General features: G+C 37.6%; 1 protein-coding gene across 1 annotated transcript in view; it reads right to left on the reverse strand.

Moving 5' to 3' along the window:
- The window catches only part of RSBN1 (round spermatid basic protein 1), a gene marked incomplete at both ends in the record, with an annotated part of 39108 nt that extends 18605 nt beyond the window's left edge, over positions 1 to 20503 (reverse strand). Inside the window, 3 exon segments of the mRNA XM_079698727.1 lie at positions 7737 to 8410; positions 19797 to 20460; positions 20462 to 20503. Coding sequence (XP_079554853.1) covers positions 7737 to 8410; positions 19797 to 20460; positions 20462 to 20503 — 1380 coding nt within the window.
- Positions 20504 to 21284: the final 781 nt, after the last annotated feature.

Genomic DNA, 21284 nt, shown 5'->3' on the forward strand with positions numbered 1-21284 from the left:
GTGAGGGATAGAATCCAGAACAGAGGCAGAAGGATTAACTTCTGAGGAGGTGAAATAGCTTCTCTAGTGTAACAGGAGGGAATGCAGAAAAGATGTATACAGATAAAAAGTCTGAACAATCATCATGAAGAAAAGGCAAGCAAGTTGACCAAAGAAAAGAAGTTTCCTACACAATGTTGAGGGCCCACTGGAGGCCTTATGAAACGTTATGAAGAGACAAGCTCCTGAATAAATATCAATCCAAAACTGATTTTCAAAAACACTTGCACTAGGTAGAAGTTAGACAAGATTATCTCCAAAAGCCCTTGGCTTATGATTCTATGAAATTCTAAGAGGATTGTATCTACTGGTCAAATGAAGGGAATGTGAGTATTGGTAGATGGCATACAGCTTAAAACAGTGTTTCTTAAACTTGCCTGATCATAGGAATTGAATCACTTGAGGTATTCATCTCAGGCTTCACTCCAGACTTAATGACTCAAAATTTCCAGGAATGGAACCTGAGATTCTGAATATGTGTTTGGAACTAGCAACCCCAGATTATTCTTAGGATCTGGCATATTTGAGAAACTCTGGCCTGGAAATGGCACTGAAAGCAAAAACAAATTGAGTTCTACCACTTCCCAAAGAATGTGTTGGGGGCACAGTGGAGGAAGAAGTAAGTGTAATGAGGACTGGAGGGAGGTAAGTAGACAGCAAAAAACAAAAAAAGTAAGGCTGCTGTGGAAGCAAGAGACATAATGCCAAACAGGGAAAACTCAGTCTTGAGTAAAATCAGAAGGTACAGTGGGTAGGGGAGGACAATTTGTACATAGGGGGATAATGACTATAAGAAAATAGTCATTAGCTTTGCATGCATTAAATTTTTAAATTCATTTATAATATCTATAAAAATTGAATATATACATTGCTCTGTGTCCATACATACGTAGTCCTTTAGATTGGAAACTCAACTTTACAAAGTTATCCTGTAACAATTGCTGAGTGTTAAATAAGCTCAGCTGTGCTCCCAATAATACACCTTTTAATAAGGATAGCCATAAATCAGTTAAGATAGCCACTTTGCTCACAATTGAAAAAACTTGGAATCAACCAACATGTCCTTTAGTAAGTGAATGGATAAACTGTGGTACATCCAGACAATGAGATATTATTCAGCCCTAAAAAGAAATGAGCTATCAAGCCATGAAAAGACATGGAGGAACCTTAAATGTATATTACTAAGTGGAAGAAACCAATCTGCAAAGGCTACATATTATATGATTCCAACTATATGACATTCTTTTAGAGTTGAAACAATGGAGACACTAAAAACATCCGTGGTTGCCAAGGGTTGGGAGAAGGGGAGAAAGGGAAGAATTAGGCAGCGCACAGAGGATTTTTAGGGCAGTGAAAATACTCTTTATGTTAGCATAATGATGGACACATTATCACTATACGTTAGTCCAAACCCATAGATTGTACAATACCAAGAGTGAATTGTAACGTAAACTATGAACTTTGGGTGATTACGATGTGTTGGTGTAGGCTCAGCAACTGTAAAGTATGTACCACTCTGGCTGGGGGTATGTTGATAGTGGGAGGAGCTATGCATATGTGGGAGCAGGGAGTATATGGGAAATCTCCATACCTTCCTCTCAATTTTGCAGTGAACCAAAAACTGCTCTAGAAAACAAACAAACAAAACTTCTTTTTAAAAAAGAAAAACTCAGAAGAACACCAGGCTAGAAATACACAATATGGAAAAACCCTGGAGGAGGAGTGGCAGGTGCGGGGGGTGGGGGGTTAGTAATTATTGCACAGAACTCATGTTTCAGGAAGAAGGCTTTTCGGGCTGATTGTTTAAAAAACAGAAAGGAAAAAGCTAGCCAGCAATCTTCCTAACCTTGTGACCTGTGAACAGAAAGACATTCCCACTTTAAGAATATAGCAGTGTGAGTCAAAATGAGTTTATTATAAGCTGTACTTAAAATGAGAAATAAAAACCCAGAACCTACCATTTTTATGCTGCTTTATAAAGTCAGCTACCTAAAATAATTATTTCTCCTTTTATGTAACACACTGATGTGTAGTTCCTTAAGAGTTTCAAAGCTATATACCAAGCTACAAAGCATCTACTAGTTCTACTCTCTTAATTAGTAGTAGCAGTACATTATAACATGTTAATTATGTTACTCAAAGATGGGGAACACCTAATAAGCCCGTTTTAAGTCTTACCACAACACACAATGAAGAAATAACGTTTGCTGATTTTCTCTGGAACAGTAGACATTACCATTTTATAGCAGTAACAGTAACAGTTGTAAGAACCTCTACTACTACCTGAAGTTAAAAGAGTATGATTCTCAGTAAAAGATTTCAATATTATACATATGGAGAAATTTTTTTTTTAAAAAAGCAGAACTTAAAATACGCACATCTGCCAGATAAAGAGAACAAAATCCTATTATGCTAGACATATTTGTAAAATCAATCCCCTCCCTCCCCTACCACATACCCTTCATCTCCATATACAACCTTCAATTACTTAAGATACTATAAGGTGAAAACAGTCTCAGATGGTGATACTTAAAACAACTCCCCATTTAACTTTACATATATTTTAGTGTTGTTTGTTGCTTCTATTTGCAATTCATGTATAGAATCTAACACTTATAGCCTTGCTGATTCTTGGACCAGCACATCAATGTCATCTGGGAGCTTGTTAGAAATGCAGACTCTAAAGCCCCAATCCAGACCTATAAAATCAAAATGTGCATTTTATAGGCACATTAAAATTTGCTAAACCCTCAACTACAGGATTAAACATCATTCAGAGACAGAAGAAAAAACAATTCCTCTTTGAAGATCTGCCACTATTTAACCTTGGGAAAGGTCAGCCAAAATGTCACCTTCCTCATCTATAAAACAAAGGCTTGGAAATGGCCCCCACTTGCTCTAAAATCCTTTTAGTCCATAAAATGACCAGAAGAATATCTGAATTTTCAATCCGTTTATCAGCTGCCACAGGATTTTTATGAGGAGGAGAGCTAAGGATTGCATACTTATTGCAGAACTATCACACTTCAAAGTTGAAAATCATTAAAAAAAAGTTTTCAAGTAGCCAATAATTACAAGATATAACAGCTAAGCAAAAAAAAAAAAAATTTCTAAGTGAACACTAATTTTTCTCTATTAACTGACCAAAAGATTCCACAAACACTTAAAACTTTGTGGTCAAAATTGTTATTAACCAATGACTATTTAAAACTTAATTAGACCTGAATAATCCTACAGAATTATAAAAATACCATACTGTATCAATACATATGTAGTCCTTTAGATTGGAAACTCAACTTTACAAAGTTATCCTGTATCAACTGCTGAGAGAAGTAATCAAATGTGAGGATCAGCTTGGTGCTTCAATTGTTATTTATCATGAACTTACCTCTTTTGGTGTTAAAACAATTGAGTTTTATAGAACAGTAAAAGAAAAAAAAAACCACCTCTATGTGCATCCTAGCTTTGTTACTACAATAATTTAAAAATATAAAAGTAACAGAAGCTGTAATTTTTCTTGCACAAAACAAATTTACATTTTACTAGATAGAACAGGTGAGTTCTCAAGTAGTACTTCTCAAACCTTAATATGCATATGAATCACCTGAGGAGCTTGTTAAACTGCAGATTCTGATTCAGAAGATCTGGGTAGGGGTCTGAGAGTCTGCATTTCTAGTAAGCTCCCTGGTGATATCAAATTTATTCAGAGAGCAAGTAGCAAGCTTCTAAAAAAAAAAAAAGCATAATTTACAGTATTTAGATGGTCATTGTTTGCAAAGCACCGGTCTTGATAATGTGTCCAATTAAATTCCTAATTAAGCAACCTAACACTTTTCTGTCCTTATCTTAATTGACCCCTAATATGGACATGATATTTAAGCCCTCCATCATTCTTAATATCTAGAAAACTTATACTGTAACCTTCCTTCTACCTCTCTTTCTTTTTGATCTCTTCCCATGCTCCTCATACATGTGGGTGCATCACAGAATTCCATTCATAGCTTCATCTCTTCCATTTCTAACGCTGTCCCTGGACTACCTATGTGCTAATGGTCCAACTTCTGCATCTCCGGCCTAGATGTCTCCCAGTCTTAGATCCATTTACTCAACTACCTAACAGACATTTCCGTTAGTCTTCACAAGTACCTCAACATAAAATATCTCAAACTGAACTCATCAATGCCTTACACCCCTAGAAACCAACTTTTTCAACCCTGTATTGACTTTGTGACCAGCACCACTATCCACCCATTTGTCCAAACCACATTTTTTTAAGACTCCATCCTTCTCCCTCATCAAGTGCAATTAATCCCATGTTCTAATTATTTCTCAAATTTCATTTCTTCCTCTCTAATGTCAATATCAGTCTGGACATGGATCATTTCCGATCTAGTAACCACAGTAACTGGTTTAACCAGTCTTCTTGCTTCCAATCTCCTTTTCCTCCTCAATTCCACCCTTCAGACTACTGTGTAATCTTTGCAAACATAACTCGATAGCTCTTCCCTATTAAAATTCACCAATGATTCCCCATTACCTTTGGGAAAAATAACTTTTTTTAGCACATCATACAAAGCTCTTCACAATTCTGATTTTGTCTATCTCTCCAGTGTTAACTCCCCTTAACAGTCAGCATATACTCTTGCCATGTCAAGCTATTTGCAGCTCCTTGAAAGTGCCACATTCTCTAATGACTCCATGTGTTTGCATAGGCCATTTATTCGCTTTGCTTAAAATACCCTTATTATGCTAAGTAATCTTCTTTCAAGACTCTACTCAGGCATCACAATCTTTAAAATGCCTTTTCCAATCACTTCAAGTCTGAGTTAGGTAACACCACAAACTGTGCTCCCTCTATTATAGGGTTTTGCCTATATATACCTCTATTCTAGTATTTATCAAACTATATTATAATTGCTAGTTTATTCATCTCTTCCACTAGATTGAGCTCATCAATTAGTCCTTTTAAGAACAGACTGTGCAGTACATGGTAGGTTCTCAATATATGTTTGCTGAATAAACTGTCTTGAACTATAGTCATGAATAATTATCATGGCTACATATTTAAACTATAAATAACTTCTATTAACTGTGTCTATAAGGTAATAAACTTACCTCGCTTTATTTGTAGGCTTAACAGAACTTCATGAGACTTCACAAAACACAGAATTCCTAATGTATTCACTTAATTCCCAACAATCTAAAGTTATTTGTGAAAAATATTAGAATAGCTTTCTGAATATTGTGTTAAACTGAGATATTTTAATTTCACTGACCAGAATGTTTAGACAAGTAAAACACCAGTCTCTTCTCCAATGTTTAGAAAAATAAAAGCACTAGTCTCATATTCCAATGAGGGAAGGAGTATGGTAAAACGATGTATCAAATTGTTCAGGTGGCTTAGGTTTGCATACTGTTTCTTTTTTTGGGGGGGCGGGGGTGTACCCCAAGGCTTGTGGGATCTTAGTTCCCCAACCAGGGACTGAACCCAGGCCCTTGGCAGTGAAAGCTCTGAGTCCTAACCACCGGACCACCAGGGAATTCCCTATTTCTATACTAGCTACATGACCCTGTATAACAATGAACATCTCCAAGCCTCAGTTTCTTCAATGGAAAACAGATAAAATTGCTTACCTACCCCACAGATTATTTCAAATATTAAGATATGAATGTGAAAGCATTTCTATAAACCATGAAGTGCTAAACAAATCTGAACTACTGTATTAGCATCCATCCCAACATATGCCGAAGATTTTAGTTGCAAAATAGTTTCATGGGCTACGACAACCTCCCATACGCACCCCGTATGTCTCTCCAATGACTGAAAATTCATAAATAAAATTAAGTTACAGGATCACCAGAGCACAAGACTTACTTAATAGTCCTCAATATTCTTATGTGGTTGAAGTAATTAATGATATCTAACTTAATAATAAACTGATATGTTCTTAAAAAGTGGTTATTTTATAAATCTCAAGGTAAATCTCAAGGTAAGTTGTTGGTACAGTCATTTAAATTTCAGCTCCATTAAAAAAATTAATTGGAGGACAAAAATCAGCAGGGAATATTTAGAGATATTTTCTTCTATTAACTATTTAGACTGGGTACTGTCTATTGATATATAAGCTTGATCCTCTAGAGACTAACTAATATGAAAGTTAAAAAGTCACCATTACAAAACCAAGACTTTCTTTCCCCCCAAGTTTCTGGCTTATTTCTCAGATATGCTTGCTGGTCTATCAATTAGAAGAGAAAATTTGCTGCATTTTTCTAAACTAAAAAAATGATAGAGCACATTAATTCTGCTCTCAGCAATATCTTTCTTTGTTAAATAGGGACTTAGGAGGATTATGGACTATATTAAAAGAACTGTTTTCAGTCCCTTTTCCAATATTTATAAAAATAGGATTCCTTAACTTTCAAAGGGCAAAACTCCTTTAAAAAAAAAAAAAAGAAAAAACAAAATCTACTACAAAAGTCAGCACTTCGGTACCTGATTGTGGTAACAAGGCCAAAATCCAAGACGAAGCCCTTTATTGCACATCGTGTTCCAACATCTTGGGCAGCCCCATCTTGCGACCTCTCCAGATTGGCTGCTCCTGCTCTCTCTACTGCAGAGAGAACTTCAATTAGAGAAATTCTGAAGCTCGTAAATCTAAACTGGATACTCCCCTCATTGGAGGTAAGGATGGTAAGAATCACTAAAAAGATTCAAATTAGAGAAGGTTTCATATATATCTAAGTGGCTTGAGACCACTATAATGCAGGTAGCTGAGAGTCTTATTATGCAAGTCTATTTACCTAAAAAAAGAATCTTAAGGAAAAGAATGGCAGCAAATTATTAGATAACCTGAAAAATAGGTTATATAATCATAAATCTCTAAAAAGGAAATATTCTCCACTAAACTTGTGTAGAATTTATATCTATAATACAAACTTATAGCTGACCATTCATGTTCATAATCCTTATGAGAAAAGCAAGCAAGAAAAAAACTAGGACACATTATCAACCACTTTTCATGCCCTAAAATAACTTCATTGAAAAAATGATTGGTTAAAAACCACTGGTTAGGAAGGAGAGGTTTCCCTGCTGACTTAAGCCTAGCTGCCCAAGCAAGGCTTTAGAAAATGTCTTCACCTACAACAGTGCAAAGGCAGAAGGAGCAGAAGCTATGGCGGTCTTCCTAGTGACACTTCCAAGTCACATCAATGGGGTATGTTTCTGGGATAGACTGCCAACAAGTTACTGAAAGAAGAGAAACAAGAACAGCAAAAACCTGACAAATGAACAGGCCAATGCCCTCATGTGTCTTATTATGACATAAAAGGTAAGTCTTAACTAAAGTTACCTTGAGGCTATCAGATCGAAATCACATCCTCCATACTAACATTATCCAATTTGTGAAAAACTGAATTGGTTTTCAAGCTGATTTTCCACAAAAATTTGTTCCACAAAAAATGACATAAAACATGTATAAAACATTTCTTAGACCAAGCAAGTAACAAGCCACATCCCAAAGAACTTCAGGAATTAAGATTTTTTCAATCAGAGTTATAAAAAAACAATTTTAACCACTTTTACCACAATGAATTTTAATCAAGTGTTCTGGTATGTGCTATGCAACAGAATGAAGTTAATATTTTTGAGATACTGTAACCTGTATTTACTAAATAATTTAACAATGATTTTACCTTACCTGAGTGTGAAAATTTGAAATGGTGGTTGTTTCAATATCTTTCTTGCCCAGAATTTCCATTTTCACTGGAGTGTTGGGGAAATTAAAAGCAAAGTAGTCCAAGAAGTCTGGGAGATAAGCGGCCGCTCCATGCACTATTGCTAAAGCATAGTAAGCAGCATTTTTCTCGTTTTCACTGAACGTCAAAGCAAGAAACTCCTCAGAAAATCTCTCCATCTCCATTGGAGACAAAAATGAGAGTTCATCCATGTAAGCATGAAGGACAAGAGCACCACCATTGGACTGGTGTTCCTCATGAATAAAGTTGCTAAATTTAGTACCTGTTTTTAAGAAATTTCTACGAATAGAATGTTCCTGGTGAGTCATAAAAGGTGTTTGTACTCCCTGGGGTACCCGATATTCTTGCATGCCCAAATTTAATCGACACAGCTGTTCATCTTTCAGATACCTGAAGGACTCCTTATTAACTCCTGAAGTGCTATTTATTTGTCCTTGGGTGAGGATTTCCTTACTGATGCGGGTCAGGCCAGCACAGATGGTTTGTACTTCCTTATTGTACATTTTAAGGCGTCTTCCTCGCATATCTTCTCGGTGTTTCTTTTTCTTTTTCTTCTTTATTTTCTTCAAGACAAAATCATCAGCTCTCTGGGTTTTACCATTTTCATCTGGTGTTTCTGGCCACAATAATTAAAAAGAAGTTAGTTGCTAGGCCTAATGTCAACATACAAGCTTCTTAAGGTATGCAATCTCAAATTAAATAGCCTATTCTCAGTTTCTCTGAATTTGCCACTATAATTTACATGTTTATAAAATGAATGAGACAAAGATCTTAAAATACAAAAATATTCTGGATTGAAAATTATGCTACAAAGTAGGTAATGCAAAGGTAAGCATATAACTTAATATGACTTACAATCAAAACTAAAGATAATATCCAAATAATTTCACATATGCCATACTGTACGGAATATCTGTTCAGGAACCACTGTAAAATCTAAATTAAAGCTCGCCATATTTTGCTGTTTGTCTACAAGTTACTATGATATATACAGGCGAATCAAAGACAAATTAAGCTGTTAAGACACCATTTTGCCTAACAAATTGGCAGGATTTGGGGTGGGAGGGAATTCTTATACACTGTTGCTAGAAATATAAACTGGTACAACCTTCATGGAGGGCAATTTGGTACCCCCAAAATGAATATACACCAAAGCCTTGGAAATACTTATAATTCTTGGTCCCCTAAATTCCACCCCCAAGTAAAAATTACCCAAGAAAATAACTAAGAAAAGATAACAAAGATATCCACGACAGTGTTATTTAGGGAATCCCCTAAATGACTAAAAACAGAATATGGATTAAACTCTGGTACTTACATACTGATAAAATACTACCCAGCCATTCTAAATTATAATATAGGTAAAAAGAACTGACAAATTACAAGGTTATGAAATATTTACATTGTCACGCTTCCAGAAAGCCTTCTCAAACAACTCTTTCCCACCCAATTTGGATAGCTACTCCTACTATGTGCTTCCTTAATACTGTACTTCCCCTATTACAGCACTTAACACATTAATTTTCCACCTTTCCTCTAGACTGTAAGCAATCTAAGGTCAGAGATATATATCTTACCTTTCTTTCCAGAGTATCTAACATATGTATAATCTTATCTTATTTTTATAATATTAAATATTCATTCAAACATTTATTAAGTACCTACTATATGCCAGAGACACTGCTGAGCACTAGAGATACAGTGTTGACTGAGACAGATATGATCCCTACCCTCTTGAACCTTATAATCTAGTTGGACTTCAAAGAGAAAGTATCAGTATGCTACTCTAGATGCTGGGGAAGCTCTCTTTAGGAGATGACATTTAGGCTGAGTCCTAAATAATAAGACAAGCCAGGCATGTTTTCTAGGGAAAAATATTCTAGAGAGAAGCAAAGGACCTAAAGACAAAAACGTATGACTTATCTATATATATTTCGTATATACACAACACAGAAAACTATCTGGAAAAATATACACCAAGGTATTAATGCTAGTTATCTAGGCCGGTAGGATTATAAATGTCTAGCTTTCTTCTTTTTTGCTTACCTATATTTTCTAATTTCTACAATAAACATACATTACTTTTATAATTTAAAATATTACTTTTAATTTTTAAAGGATTATCACAGATTGATAAACCCAAAATAGAATGGCATCTTTATTTACTAGTTGGGAAACAGTCCCAGCAAGAAATATTTAGGATTAAATAACAGGTATATAGTCCTGACCAACCTTCAAGCTTGGTGTGATATTTATTGTATAGAATTTATCCACCCAAAAACAGTACTTCTGACATGATTCAAGTAATTCAGTGTTAAGACAGATACTCCAGTTAATCCTATTACTACATCTGGGAAGAACAAGTTCAATAACTTTTACAGTAAAGAATTTACTTGGTATAATATGTAAATATATGACAAATTGCACCACTCAATACAAAATCATTCCAAGTCACCAGATATTACAGAAGTTAAAAAACCTTCTAAGGAAAATATTTAAATGTACAAGTCAGACTTTGAAGTGAGTGTACAGATACCAAATGACTTTCATTCTGTTTAATATTTGATTTTAAACAACAAAAAGAAAGCCCTTCATTTGCAAGCATCACTTATAGGTAAACTGAAACCATATACCAAAATATAATGAAATTAGATTGTTTAAAGTGGCAAGAGAAAAAGCAATCTTTTATTTTATATGTAACTAAATCTTTGAGAATTCTTAAAATACGTAGTAACAGTAATTTGTATTTCTTACCAGATAAAATTAATCTAAATACTTTTCCCATATATCAAATCAGTAATTTGGGCAATTCTCCCAAGCAACTCAATGTTAATGCCATTAAATATAAAGGTTAGACCAATTTTTAAATAGTCATCTAATTTCCCTCTGCTAAATGTTTTGCAATTTCACAGGGAAAAAAAAAAAAAGCACAGAAAAAGAAAGAGATAAAGAAAAAGAAAAAATACCTATGAATAGATAGGTTATTTTAAGCTTCAGAGGAGGTATTTGGTATGCAGAAGATGAATTGTGACCTAGATCTGCCACTGAAATTAACACCAAGAAGGAGCTGCCTTGATTGTAACACATTTTTTATACTACTATCAGCTTACCAATGGTACTTCTATCATGGCCAAGGCTCTGTGGGTTTCATTCCAAAACTCATTTATATGAGAACCATTTAATTAGTCTAACACAACCCATCTCAAAAAAAATACTGCACAAGGAAACGAAAAGGGCTTTAAATTGATTGTAATCTCGTATTTCAACATAAAAGTCTAAAATATGAAACAAATTTCAATCTCCTCACTAACCCTATTTTTCAAATTTGGATTCTTATCTAAGGCTGAGATAAAGCTTGCTTTTGTTTATACAGAAATTTGAGACTACATGTATCACACTAGCTAATGAATTTCCATGAATAAACAAAATTTATTTTTGAATTATTGTGATGGCAACTAATTGAGAATGGCATACATACACAAAGTTGTTAAAGGTTATTACAGTAAGTTAGTCACCGTTGCTTTAGGAGAATGATACTGGGGTTGTCTTTCCTAGCATTAAAAATGTTATTTAGGGCTTCCCTGGTGGCGCAGTGGTTGAGAGTCCGCCTGCCGATGCAGGGGACACGGGTTCGTGCCCCGGTCCGGGAGGATCCCACATGCCGCAGAGCGGCTGGGCCCGTGAGCCATGGCCGCTGGGCCTGCGCGTCCGGAGCCTGTGCTCCGCAGTGGGAGAGGCCACAGCAGTGAGAGGCCCACGTACCGCAAAAAAAAAAAAATGTTATTTAAAAGAAAGTCTTTGCAATAAATATTTCAAATCAATGTTGTATACCTTAAACTTACATAATGTTGTATGTCAATTATATATCAATTTTTTTAAAAAAGCAATGTCTAAAGTCTTCACAATCTTTCCATTTCTGGTAGAGTATTTCTAGCTTTCCAGAGAATGTATTCAGGAAGTAATATTTTGAGTATTTCCCTACAGTGCAGAAGTGAGTGTTTATGGACATCAGTTCTTTTATAGAAAAAGAGCCAAGATACACTGTATCTGTCATTAAGGAAAGCTTTCACATATCAAACTGTGAAATTAAATATAAAGAGAAGTATGTACCTCTACAGAGGAAGATACAAACATTTGAGAGATAAATTGCTGGCTGTCTTTAAAAAGGTCATTATAGGGCTTCCCTGGTGGCGCAGTGGTTGAGAGTCTGCCTGCGGATGCAGGGGACGCGGGTTCGTGCCCCGGTCCGGGAAGATCCCACACGCCACAGAGCGGCTGGGCCCGTGAGCCATGGCCTCTGAGCCTGTGCATCTGGAGCCTGTATTCCGCAACGGGAGAGGCCACAACAGTGAGAGACCCGTGTACCGCAAAAAAAAAAAGTCATTATAACTATAGATTAATACATGACACTATCAATAAAATCCTCATATGTGCTAATACCATTAATATTATCAGCTATTAAATAGTACCATTTATTTAACATCACTATTGAAAGCTTTCATTAATGCAAAAACAATTACCTTTCCACATTACAAAACTTAAGTTCATTAACACCATTCTTATGCTTGAATTACAGCTTAGAACTGAAAAATACGTAATATTCTCAATTCCTAAAAATCATGGTGGATGAGCAAAAGCAAAACAATTATAATTTTTTATATTTTATTAATCATAATAAAGAATAAAGGCTAAAGTTTTATTTTCTGAAAGTAAATTCTTTTTGGTCTTGTTAAAAGTTCTTCCAGCTCCACATAAAATCCTGACTAAAAAGGAAAAACAAAAAACTGCAGATCTGGAAGCCATCATTTTAGTAAATCACTGTACAGTTACAACACTGCCTTACTTTACCTGCCACCCCTCTAATTATGGTGTTTAAGAGTGATTGGCTAGATTTGAATCCCTGTCCTACCAGTTCCTAGCAGTATTACCTTTTGCAAGTTAATTTCTTTGTACCTTGTTTCTCATTAGTAAAATGGGGGAAAACAACAGCACCTCCTCATAAAATCAGTGTGTAGAGTACATGAAACAAAGCATGTAAGTATTTAGAATAGTCCCGGAACATGACAAATACTCAACACATGTTAACTGCTATTATTACTGCAAAATAACTGTAGAGGCAGTAGAGTGTGTTATTGAAGAGCAGATGCTTTTACAGTTAGACACACCCAGGTTAATGTCCCAGCTCCACTACTCACTAAGACATCTGGGCAAGCTCATACATCTCCTTAAACTTTTACCATCTAAAATGTTATTAATGCTAGTATCTATTTCAGAGTTATTGTAAGAATTAAATGAGAGACTGAATATAAAGCCCTCATCTCAGTATTTGACACACAATTAAGTCCTCCCTCACCATTTTTATCATTTTCATAATAATAATATTTGATAACATTCCTTGAAATAATTTGCAATAATTCTGGGATATCAAAACTAGAGCTAGAGGGACTTCCCTGGTGGTCCAGTGGTTAACAATCCGCCTTCCAGGGACTTCCCTGGTGGTGCAGTGGTTAACAATCCGCCTGCCAATGCAGGGGACACGGGTTCAAGCCCTGGTCCAGGAAGATCCCACATGCCACAGAGCAACTAGGCCCGTGTGCCACAACTACTGAGCCTGTGCTCTAGAGCCCACAAGCCACAACTACTGAGCCCATGTGCCACAACTACTGAAGCCTGTGTGCCTAGAGCCCGTGCTCCGCAACAAGAAGCCACTGCAACGAGAAGCCCGCACACTGCAACGAAGAGTAGCCCCCACTCGCCGCAACTAGAGAAAGCCCACATGCAGCAACGAAGACCCAACGCAGCCAAAAATAAATTAATTAATTTTTTAAGAAAAAGGAAAAAGAAAAGAATCCGCCTTCCAATGCAGGGGACGCAGGTTCGATCGATCCCTGGTCGGGGAACTAAGATCCCATATGTCGCGGGGCAACTAAGCCCGCATGCCACAACTGGAGAGAAGCCCACACCCCTCAAGGAAGATCCCGTATGCTACAACTAACACCCGACGCAGCCAAATTAATTAATTAATTTTTAAAAAAACTAGAGCTAGAAATTATCAACCTAGAGTACAGTGAGGTGGACCACAGAGAATCACATTAAAAGGGGAAAAATCTCTGAAAGAGGGAAGAAAACTATTATTCATCAAGTGTCTGCTAGGGATCATGTATGTTATCTCATTTTAATCTCCAAACAAACCAGTGAAGTAGATATATAAATCCTTTTTACGGAGAAGAAAATGGAGCTTGAAACAAGATATGTTACCTATATTAGGTCACAAAGGTAACAGGTGACAACCTAGATTCAAACTCTTACCTGACTCCAAAACTCTTCTTTCTGCCTTCTCTATCTACTCCCCTTAGATGATCAACTAAAATTATCTAATTACAACTAATGGACTTGAGGTGGCTTGGAAAAACCTCCAATAAATGGAGCATCACTACATTCAACAAATATTTTACTGAGTGCCCACAACATGATAATTCTACATAATCACAAAAATAGCATTATTTAGGTTATGCAAAAAATGTCCTTAAAGGCCTGTTTGCCTCTCTCTAGACAGGTAAAGTAAAATATCAGTCTCTGAAGGTGTTGCTCTGATAAATGAGATTATCTGTTTATCTCAGCTCTCTGTATAATCCCCCAATAATTCCCCACTCCTATCACTGAAAACAATAAACTATTTCTAAATTAAAATTCCTGCCAATAGCTTTTTGACATCACAGAAAATTTCAATTTGTTGTGTGACTTAGGGACACTTTCCCTGTGAGAGCAGTTGGGCAGTTGGTCAAAGATGAAAAATGTGAGAAAGGAAGGCTGACTCACTAGAGTATATAAGAGCAATCCTGTCATTTTAATGACAGTGGAGAAGAGAGCTATGGAAATCAACTTCCTCCTTTCCTTTTTTAAAAAAATATTAAAACACTACTAAAATCATTAATTTATTAGCCAAGAATAATAGAAGCATTACTTTTTTTGATGGAGTTTTTTTTTGAGGAAGTTTGTTCCAGGCTTTTATGAGCAATAAGAGGGACAGAAAAAATTAAGATTTCAAAAGACACAGGCAACTATCATTTAATTAAGATTCAAGCCTGCTGCTTGCAAGAATCAAACAATATTTTAGTATCTCTTTATTAACAATGCAAATGTACTTAGTGGAAAGTGAAAAGCCAACTGGACCATGAGTCAAAAAAACTGGGTTCTAGATTCAGTTCTATCATATACTAACTAGAAAAGCTGAAGTGTGACACTTCAGCTCTTCGAAAATACTTCCCATTTTACATATGAAGCAAGTTTACCTTAGCATTTACAGATTAAATTTTTGTTTCAACTATTTATGAGCAACTCCAAATGTCTGGAATCAAAATTTATAATTAACTTATACATGAATTTGGATTGAGTACTGTCGGGCTGGTGTACAGGAACAGGTCTCTCAGCTGAATGATCTATCTCAGGGATCAGCACACTTCTTTTACAAAGAGCCAGATCATAAGCTTTGCAGGCCATATCATCTATCCCAACTACTGTCTATACTGCTGTAGTGCAAAAGCTCCCAGAGACAATACAATTGAATGAGTGGAGTGGTGTCCCAATAAAACTTTATTTCTGGACACTGAACTTGAATTTCATATGATTTCATATGTCATGGGTTTTTTCCAACCATTTAAAATGTAAAAACCATTCTTAGCTCAAAGGTTGTACAAAAATAGGTAGTGGAACTGATTTTTGACACAGGTACAAAAGTAATTCGATGGAGGAAGGATGGTCTTTTCAACAAAAGGTGCTGGAGCAGCTGGATATCATAGGCAAAAAAAACAAAAAAAACAAAAAAACAAAAAAAAAAACCTCAACCTAAACCACACACATTATACAAAATTAACTCAAATGGATCAGCGATTCAAATGTAAAAGTTAAAGTTAAATAAAACTTTTGGGAAAACAACAGCAGAAAATCTATGGGACCTAGGTCTTGGGACCTCAGACATGACACCAAAAGCATAATCTATAAAAGAAAATCAACAAATTAGACTTTAACAAAATTTAAAATGTTTGCTCTCTGAAGGACCCTGTTAAGAGGATGGAAAGACAAACAACAGGGTGGGAGAAAATATTTGCAAACCATTATTCTGATAAAGAATATACATATCTGTAATATATCAGGAATTTTCAAAACTCAATAGTAAAAAACCAAAGAATTCAATTAGAAAATGGGCCTAAAACTAAAGAGACATTTTATTGATGAGACTATATGGACAGCAAATGATGGCATGAAAAGATGTTAAGTATCACTAGCCATTGGGGAGATGCAACTTAAGTCCACGATGAGGTATCATTACACATTATTAAAACAGATAAAATAAAAATAGTAACAATACCAGACACTGGAAAGGATGTGGAGAAAGTGGATCTCTCATACATTGCTGGTGAGAATGTAAAGTGGTACAGATATTCCAGAAAATAGTTTGGCGATATCTTCCAAAAACAAAAACACAAACAAAACATATACTTAACCACATGACCCAGCAATTGCATTCAGAGAAAAATGAAAATTTACCTCCACACAAAAACCTGAACATGAATGTTCATAGAAGCTTTATTCATAATGGCCAAATTGGAAACAACCAAAATGTCCTTCAACAGGTGACTAAACTGTGGTATATCCATACCATAGAACACTACTCAGTAATGAAAAAAAATGAGCTATTGATACATACAACTTGAATAGATCTCAAGGATATGCTGAGTGGGAAAAAATCTCAAAAGATCACATACCATATATATTCCATTTATGTAACATCCTCAGAATGACTAAATTATGGGTTGGAGAACAAATTAGTGGTTTCTAGGGGTTGGGGAAGGTGGGGAGACACAGGAAGTTCTAAGATTACAAAGAGAAAGCACAAGGGGGATCTTTGTGATGATGGAATAGTTGTGTACCTTGATTGCAGTGGTAGTTAAACTAATCTACAGGTGTTAAAATGGCACAAAATTATACACACACCATTGTACCAATGTTAATTTGTTAATTTTCTGGTGTTGATATTATACAATAGTTACGTAAGATGTAACCTTTGGAGGAAATTAGTGAAGAGTAAAGACCTCCCTGTACTATTTTTGCCATTTCCTGTGAACATATAATTATCTCAAAATAAAAAGTTAAAAGAGTTTCTGAAAACCTGCGGATAAGGGAAGGGAAGACATAGTTCTGTAAATAACAAGGGTCTAGCCACTCTCCTTATTAATCTTAGAGTTGTTTCAAGGATCAAGCGTGATAAAATAACAAAAAGCAGTTTTAACAGTACTTAATAACAGCCAGACACTTAAGTGCTTTCCACATATTGTCTCACTTAAGCTACAAACAATCTTATAAAAGAAATACCACAACCCCATTTTACAGACAGGAAAACTGAAACTGAGAGAGCTTAAAGTAATTTGTCCATGGTCACACAGTAAGTGGTAGAGGCACGATTTAAACTCAGATTGACTCCAGAGGCATGCCTCCAGCACATCACTATAACGAGTATAAAGATATTTAGTGGAAAAACAAAAGGTATCCATCAAAGTGTAGTGCAAAAGCGTGGATTAAACAAAGGTTAAACCAGTTTATTTTCTGTAAGATTCTCAGAACTTTTAAAATGCCAGTGTGTGTCATATAGCTAGGAGGCTATTGTTTTTTCCCCAACATATTTGGCAAGGGAATCTTTTCCTCCAGAATATATAATCCAACAGTCTCTCATTCAAAAGTCAAAATGTTTACACTGGAGTTATTGTGGTGATCATTTTGCAATATATACAAATAATGGATCATTACTTTGTACACTTAAAAATAATATTATGTGTCAATTATATCTCAATTTTTTTAAAAGTTAAAATGTTTAAATGACCTAATCTTAACCCACTTTCCTCCTTCACATACTAGCAAACCACAAATGCTTGGACTGCACTGTCCACTGTGGTAGCCAAGAGCCAAAAGGACTATTTAATTATAAATTAATTAGAAATAAAATTAAAAATTAAGTTCCTCAGTCACACTAGCCACATTTCAAGTCTTCAAGGTTTGTTCAAGGGCCACATATGACTAATGGCTACCATACTGGACAACACGTTTATAGAAAACATTTCCATCATCATAGAAAAGTTCTGTCAGGCAGCACTGGGTTAAAAGTTTGTTTTTGTTTGTTTTTTAAAGACACGACCTCTGCAATTTTCAGAGACACACACTGTGTTATGAACTATTATACATGTATTTGCCGCTATCCTCCCATAAAAGGGGGCTAGGTCAGAAATTCTTAATAGGACGGCTACTGCCACTCTGATGCCAAGGCACAGGGAAAAGATAAGCAAAGAAGTGGAAAAAATGAATAGCAAACAGAGAAAGCAACATCATGCAGCTGGAGGATGAAGCTTGAACTCAGATTCAGGAGACCTGGGTTCTACTCCCTATTAGATCAATGATTCTTTTTTTTTTTTTTTTTTTTTGGTACCTGTTACTAATTAACTGTGACTAGACAAGTCTCTTCACTACTTTAGGCCTCAGTTTTCACTCTTCAACAATACAAATTTGACTTGGATGATCTCTAAGATTCCCTCTAGCTCTGTACAGTTGAAACACACAAAAACACATACACACATGAAATGAGAAGGTGAAAAATACAGACACAAATAAAAGAGAGCAAGATCATTGCATATTAGTGGTGGAAACTGGCATTCCTGTCAGTTTGGCACAAATTCTACTCCTGAGGATAAAACTTGGATACCACCAAAGGAAGAAAGATTTAGTTCAATTCAATAAAAACTTACTGAGCAATTATTTGCAACAAACTGCACTACCTGGAAGTAGCACCACACACACACACACACACACACACACACACACACACACACATTAATTAGCCCTAGGTTAAGACCAAATATGTGGAAGAAATCCAAGACTCACCAAACTTGAGATTGAAAGACTAGTTCATTAACACGTAATAACTGCCCCAGTACTAAGAAACATGGAAATATTTTAAACTCTTCTTGAGGAGACAACTCTAACAAATTATATAAAATCATATACAAAGTAAAAACACATGGCATAATCAAAATTCTTTTCCCTCCCCCCACCATACCCTTCTTCTAAAGAGAAAGTAAATAAATGCTACAGGTACTTGGGAATATGAAAACAGCAATTTTGGTCAATCTAACTTCTCTAGAACCCACACTCAGATAGTCCTACATTTTCTGGGCTAAATATTCTTGACTTTAGTGAGTTTATTGGAAATAAATAAATTCTCAATCTGTTGCACCGGGCAGATGAAAAAGCAACTAGAATTCTTGTCTCTACTATCTCCTACTTAAGTTTTCAGAGGCTTGGTTGGTCCTATTTTCTAGGATCAAAGGGAAGAGAAAACCTTCCCTATCCGTTTTCTGAAAATTAAGATTTCATATGAAAATTAAAAATGAGTTTTACTTCCACATAAAAAAGAACCAAGATAAACTGCGTTCGATATCTCACCTTGCAGAAGCTAAGGCAACCAGTGAGTCGAGCCTAATCTCGGTACAAATTCAAACTCCTTAAAGCCCCAAACCATACTCGTGAATACTGTGGGGCAGAGGAGAGTGAATATTCAAGCTTTCCATCAAAGAAAACAAGGAAAAGAGGGATTTCAGCAACAAGCCTTTACTTTAGACAGGCAGTTTTCAATACCCCACCTACTAAATCCCACGCCAAGGACCGCGCGGCGCGGAAACCCTGGCGAATTTGAAAACAAACGTTGGTAAAGGCTCGGGGAGGGGGGACTGGTAAGGGGGTTAGTAACTGACAGCTCGGCCTCGAAGCGAGAAGCTTCAAGTAGGTCAGACGGTGTCAACGGTTTGCAATCCAGGATCCACCCCAGTGGGCTTAGGGGAGTAGAGCAGCAGGAGGTAAGCAGGGAGCTGGAGTCTTTCAGGGCTAAAGGGGCGGGATATTGCAACAGAGAGAGACCTAGATAGAGCCCAAGCTCGGGGCAGTTCGGCTTCTCTCACCTCTCTTGGGGGCCTTGATTAGAGGCACCCCTCCAGTCCTCTCGCCGTTTTCCTGCTTGTCCTTGTGCTTGAGCTCTCCCGGAACGCAGGAGCCGGGGTCACCATCAGAGCCGCGGTGGTGATGGTGCTTGTGCCGCTCCTTGTGGCCCTTATGCTTGGGCCCGGCCGCGCTCACCGTCAGGGGTGAGAAGGTGAAGAGGGCCGAAGTGCCCGGAGCCGGGAGCGGGGCAGCGACAGCGGGCCCGGCGGGTGCCAGCGAAGGTGGCGGCGGAGGCGGCAGGAGCAGAGGCTCAACAGGGCCTGGGACGGTTGGGGCTGCATTCGTTGGCGGCAGCGGCCCGGGATGTTGGCGGCTGCGACGCCGCCGGTGAGGGGGAGCGAGAGGGGGGTCCTGGCTCGGCCTCCCCCGCTTCTCCTGAGACCCCCCACTGCTCGCTCGGCGCTGCCGCTTCACTCCCCGCGGCGAGACCCCAGCGTGGGGTTTCTCCTTCCCCTCTTTGTCCGGCTCCTCCTGCGCCGCCACCGCCCGTACTATGCGGACCGCTCCGACCTGCGCAGCCATTTCACCCACAAACACACATTTAAATGGCCCGACCGCCCCCCCGTCGGCGTACCGCGCAAGCGCCGCCCGCGCACGGCGCGCTGGGCATTGGAGTCTCTCCCCCCACTCTCCGCTTCTCGGCCATTCTTCGTCCAAAGCTGAACATGGCCGGAAGCAGTACTTCCCGGAGCTTCTCCGCAGGGCCCTCCAACCGAGCTCTATTGTAAAGCACTCTGGGCCGCGCAGAGCCTCACGGGAGCGGTAGTTCTCCGCGACCCCGCCGCGTCGCTGGCTCGGTGAGCCGAGGAGCCGAAAGGGAGCGTGCGCCGAGTCACGCTTCGGGCTGCGACGCAACCGCCGCTGGGCGGAGAGTTGCCGCCAACCGCTTTAACGGCCGAAACAATGTTAATGGCTTTCAGTCTGTCGGCTTGTTCCCATTATCGTCTCCGTGTGCCCCTTCGTCATTTTACACGGAGGAGTTGGTCTCCATAGTTACTTTTCAATTTCTTATTCCTCTCATAACCTTTGTGAGGTACAAGAATCCCCGGCCTTTTACCCCTGGACAAACGATGAGATGCAGAGGAAAAAGGAACTTGGTAATATGTCAAATGAGGGCGATTTTGCTTTAAAATCGAACGGAGCTGCAAATCAGACATTTCTGAACCTCTTCCTGGCCACTGATTGCTATGGTTACAAGTATAGGCGCGACAAGGCAGGTGCAAGAACTGCCTGGGAGCCTGGTGAGCGCCGCCCACCTCGCCGTCGAGCCGCATCCCCTCTAGTGCCTGGAAATGTATAGAGTTCATCCATTATTTTGAATCCTTCCCTACAATTACGGGAAAATTCTAGATGGAAAAACATGTTTTGAAATTTCTTAATAAGATTTTTTTCAAATCGTAAGTATACGATTGCATAAATTTGAGAAGTGTGTCTACCAGAGAACACTC

This window comes from Hyperoodon ampullatus (assembly GCF_949752795.1).
Source record: "Hyperoodon ampullatus genome assembly, chromosome: 2".
Classification (NCBI taxonomy): Eukaryota; Metazoa; Chordata; class Mammalia; order Artiodactyla; family Ziphiidae; genus Hyperoodon; species Hyperoodon ampullatus.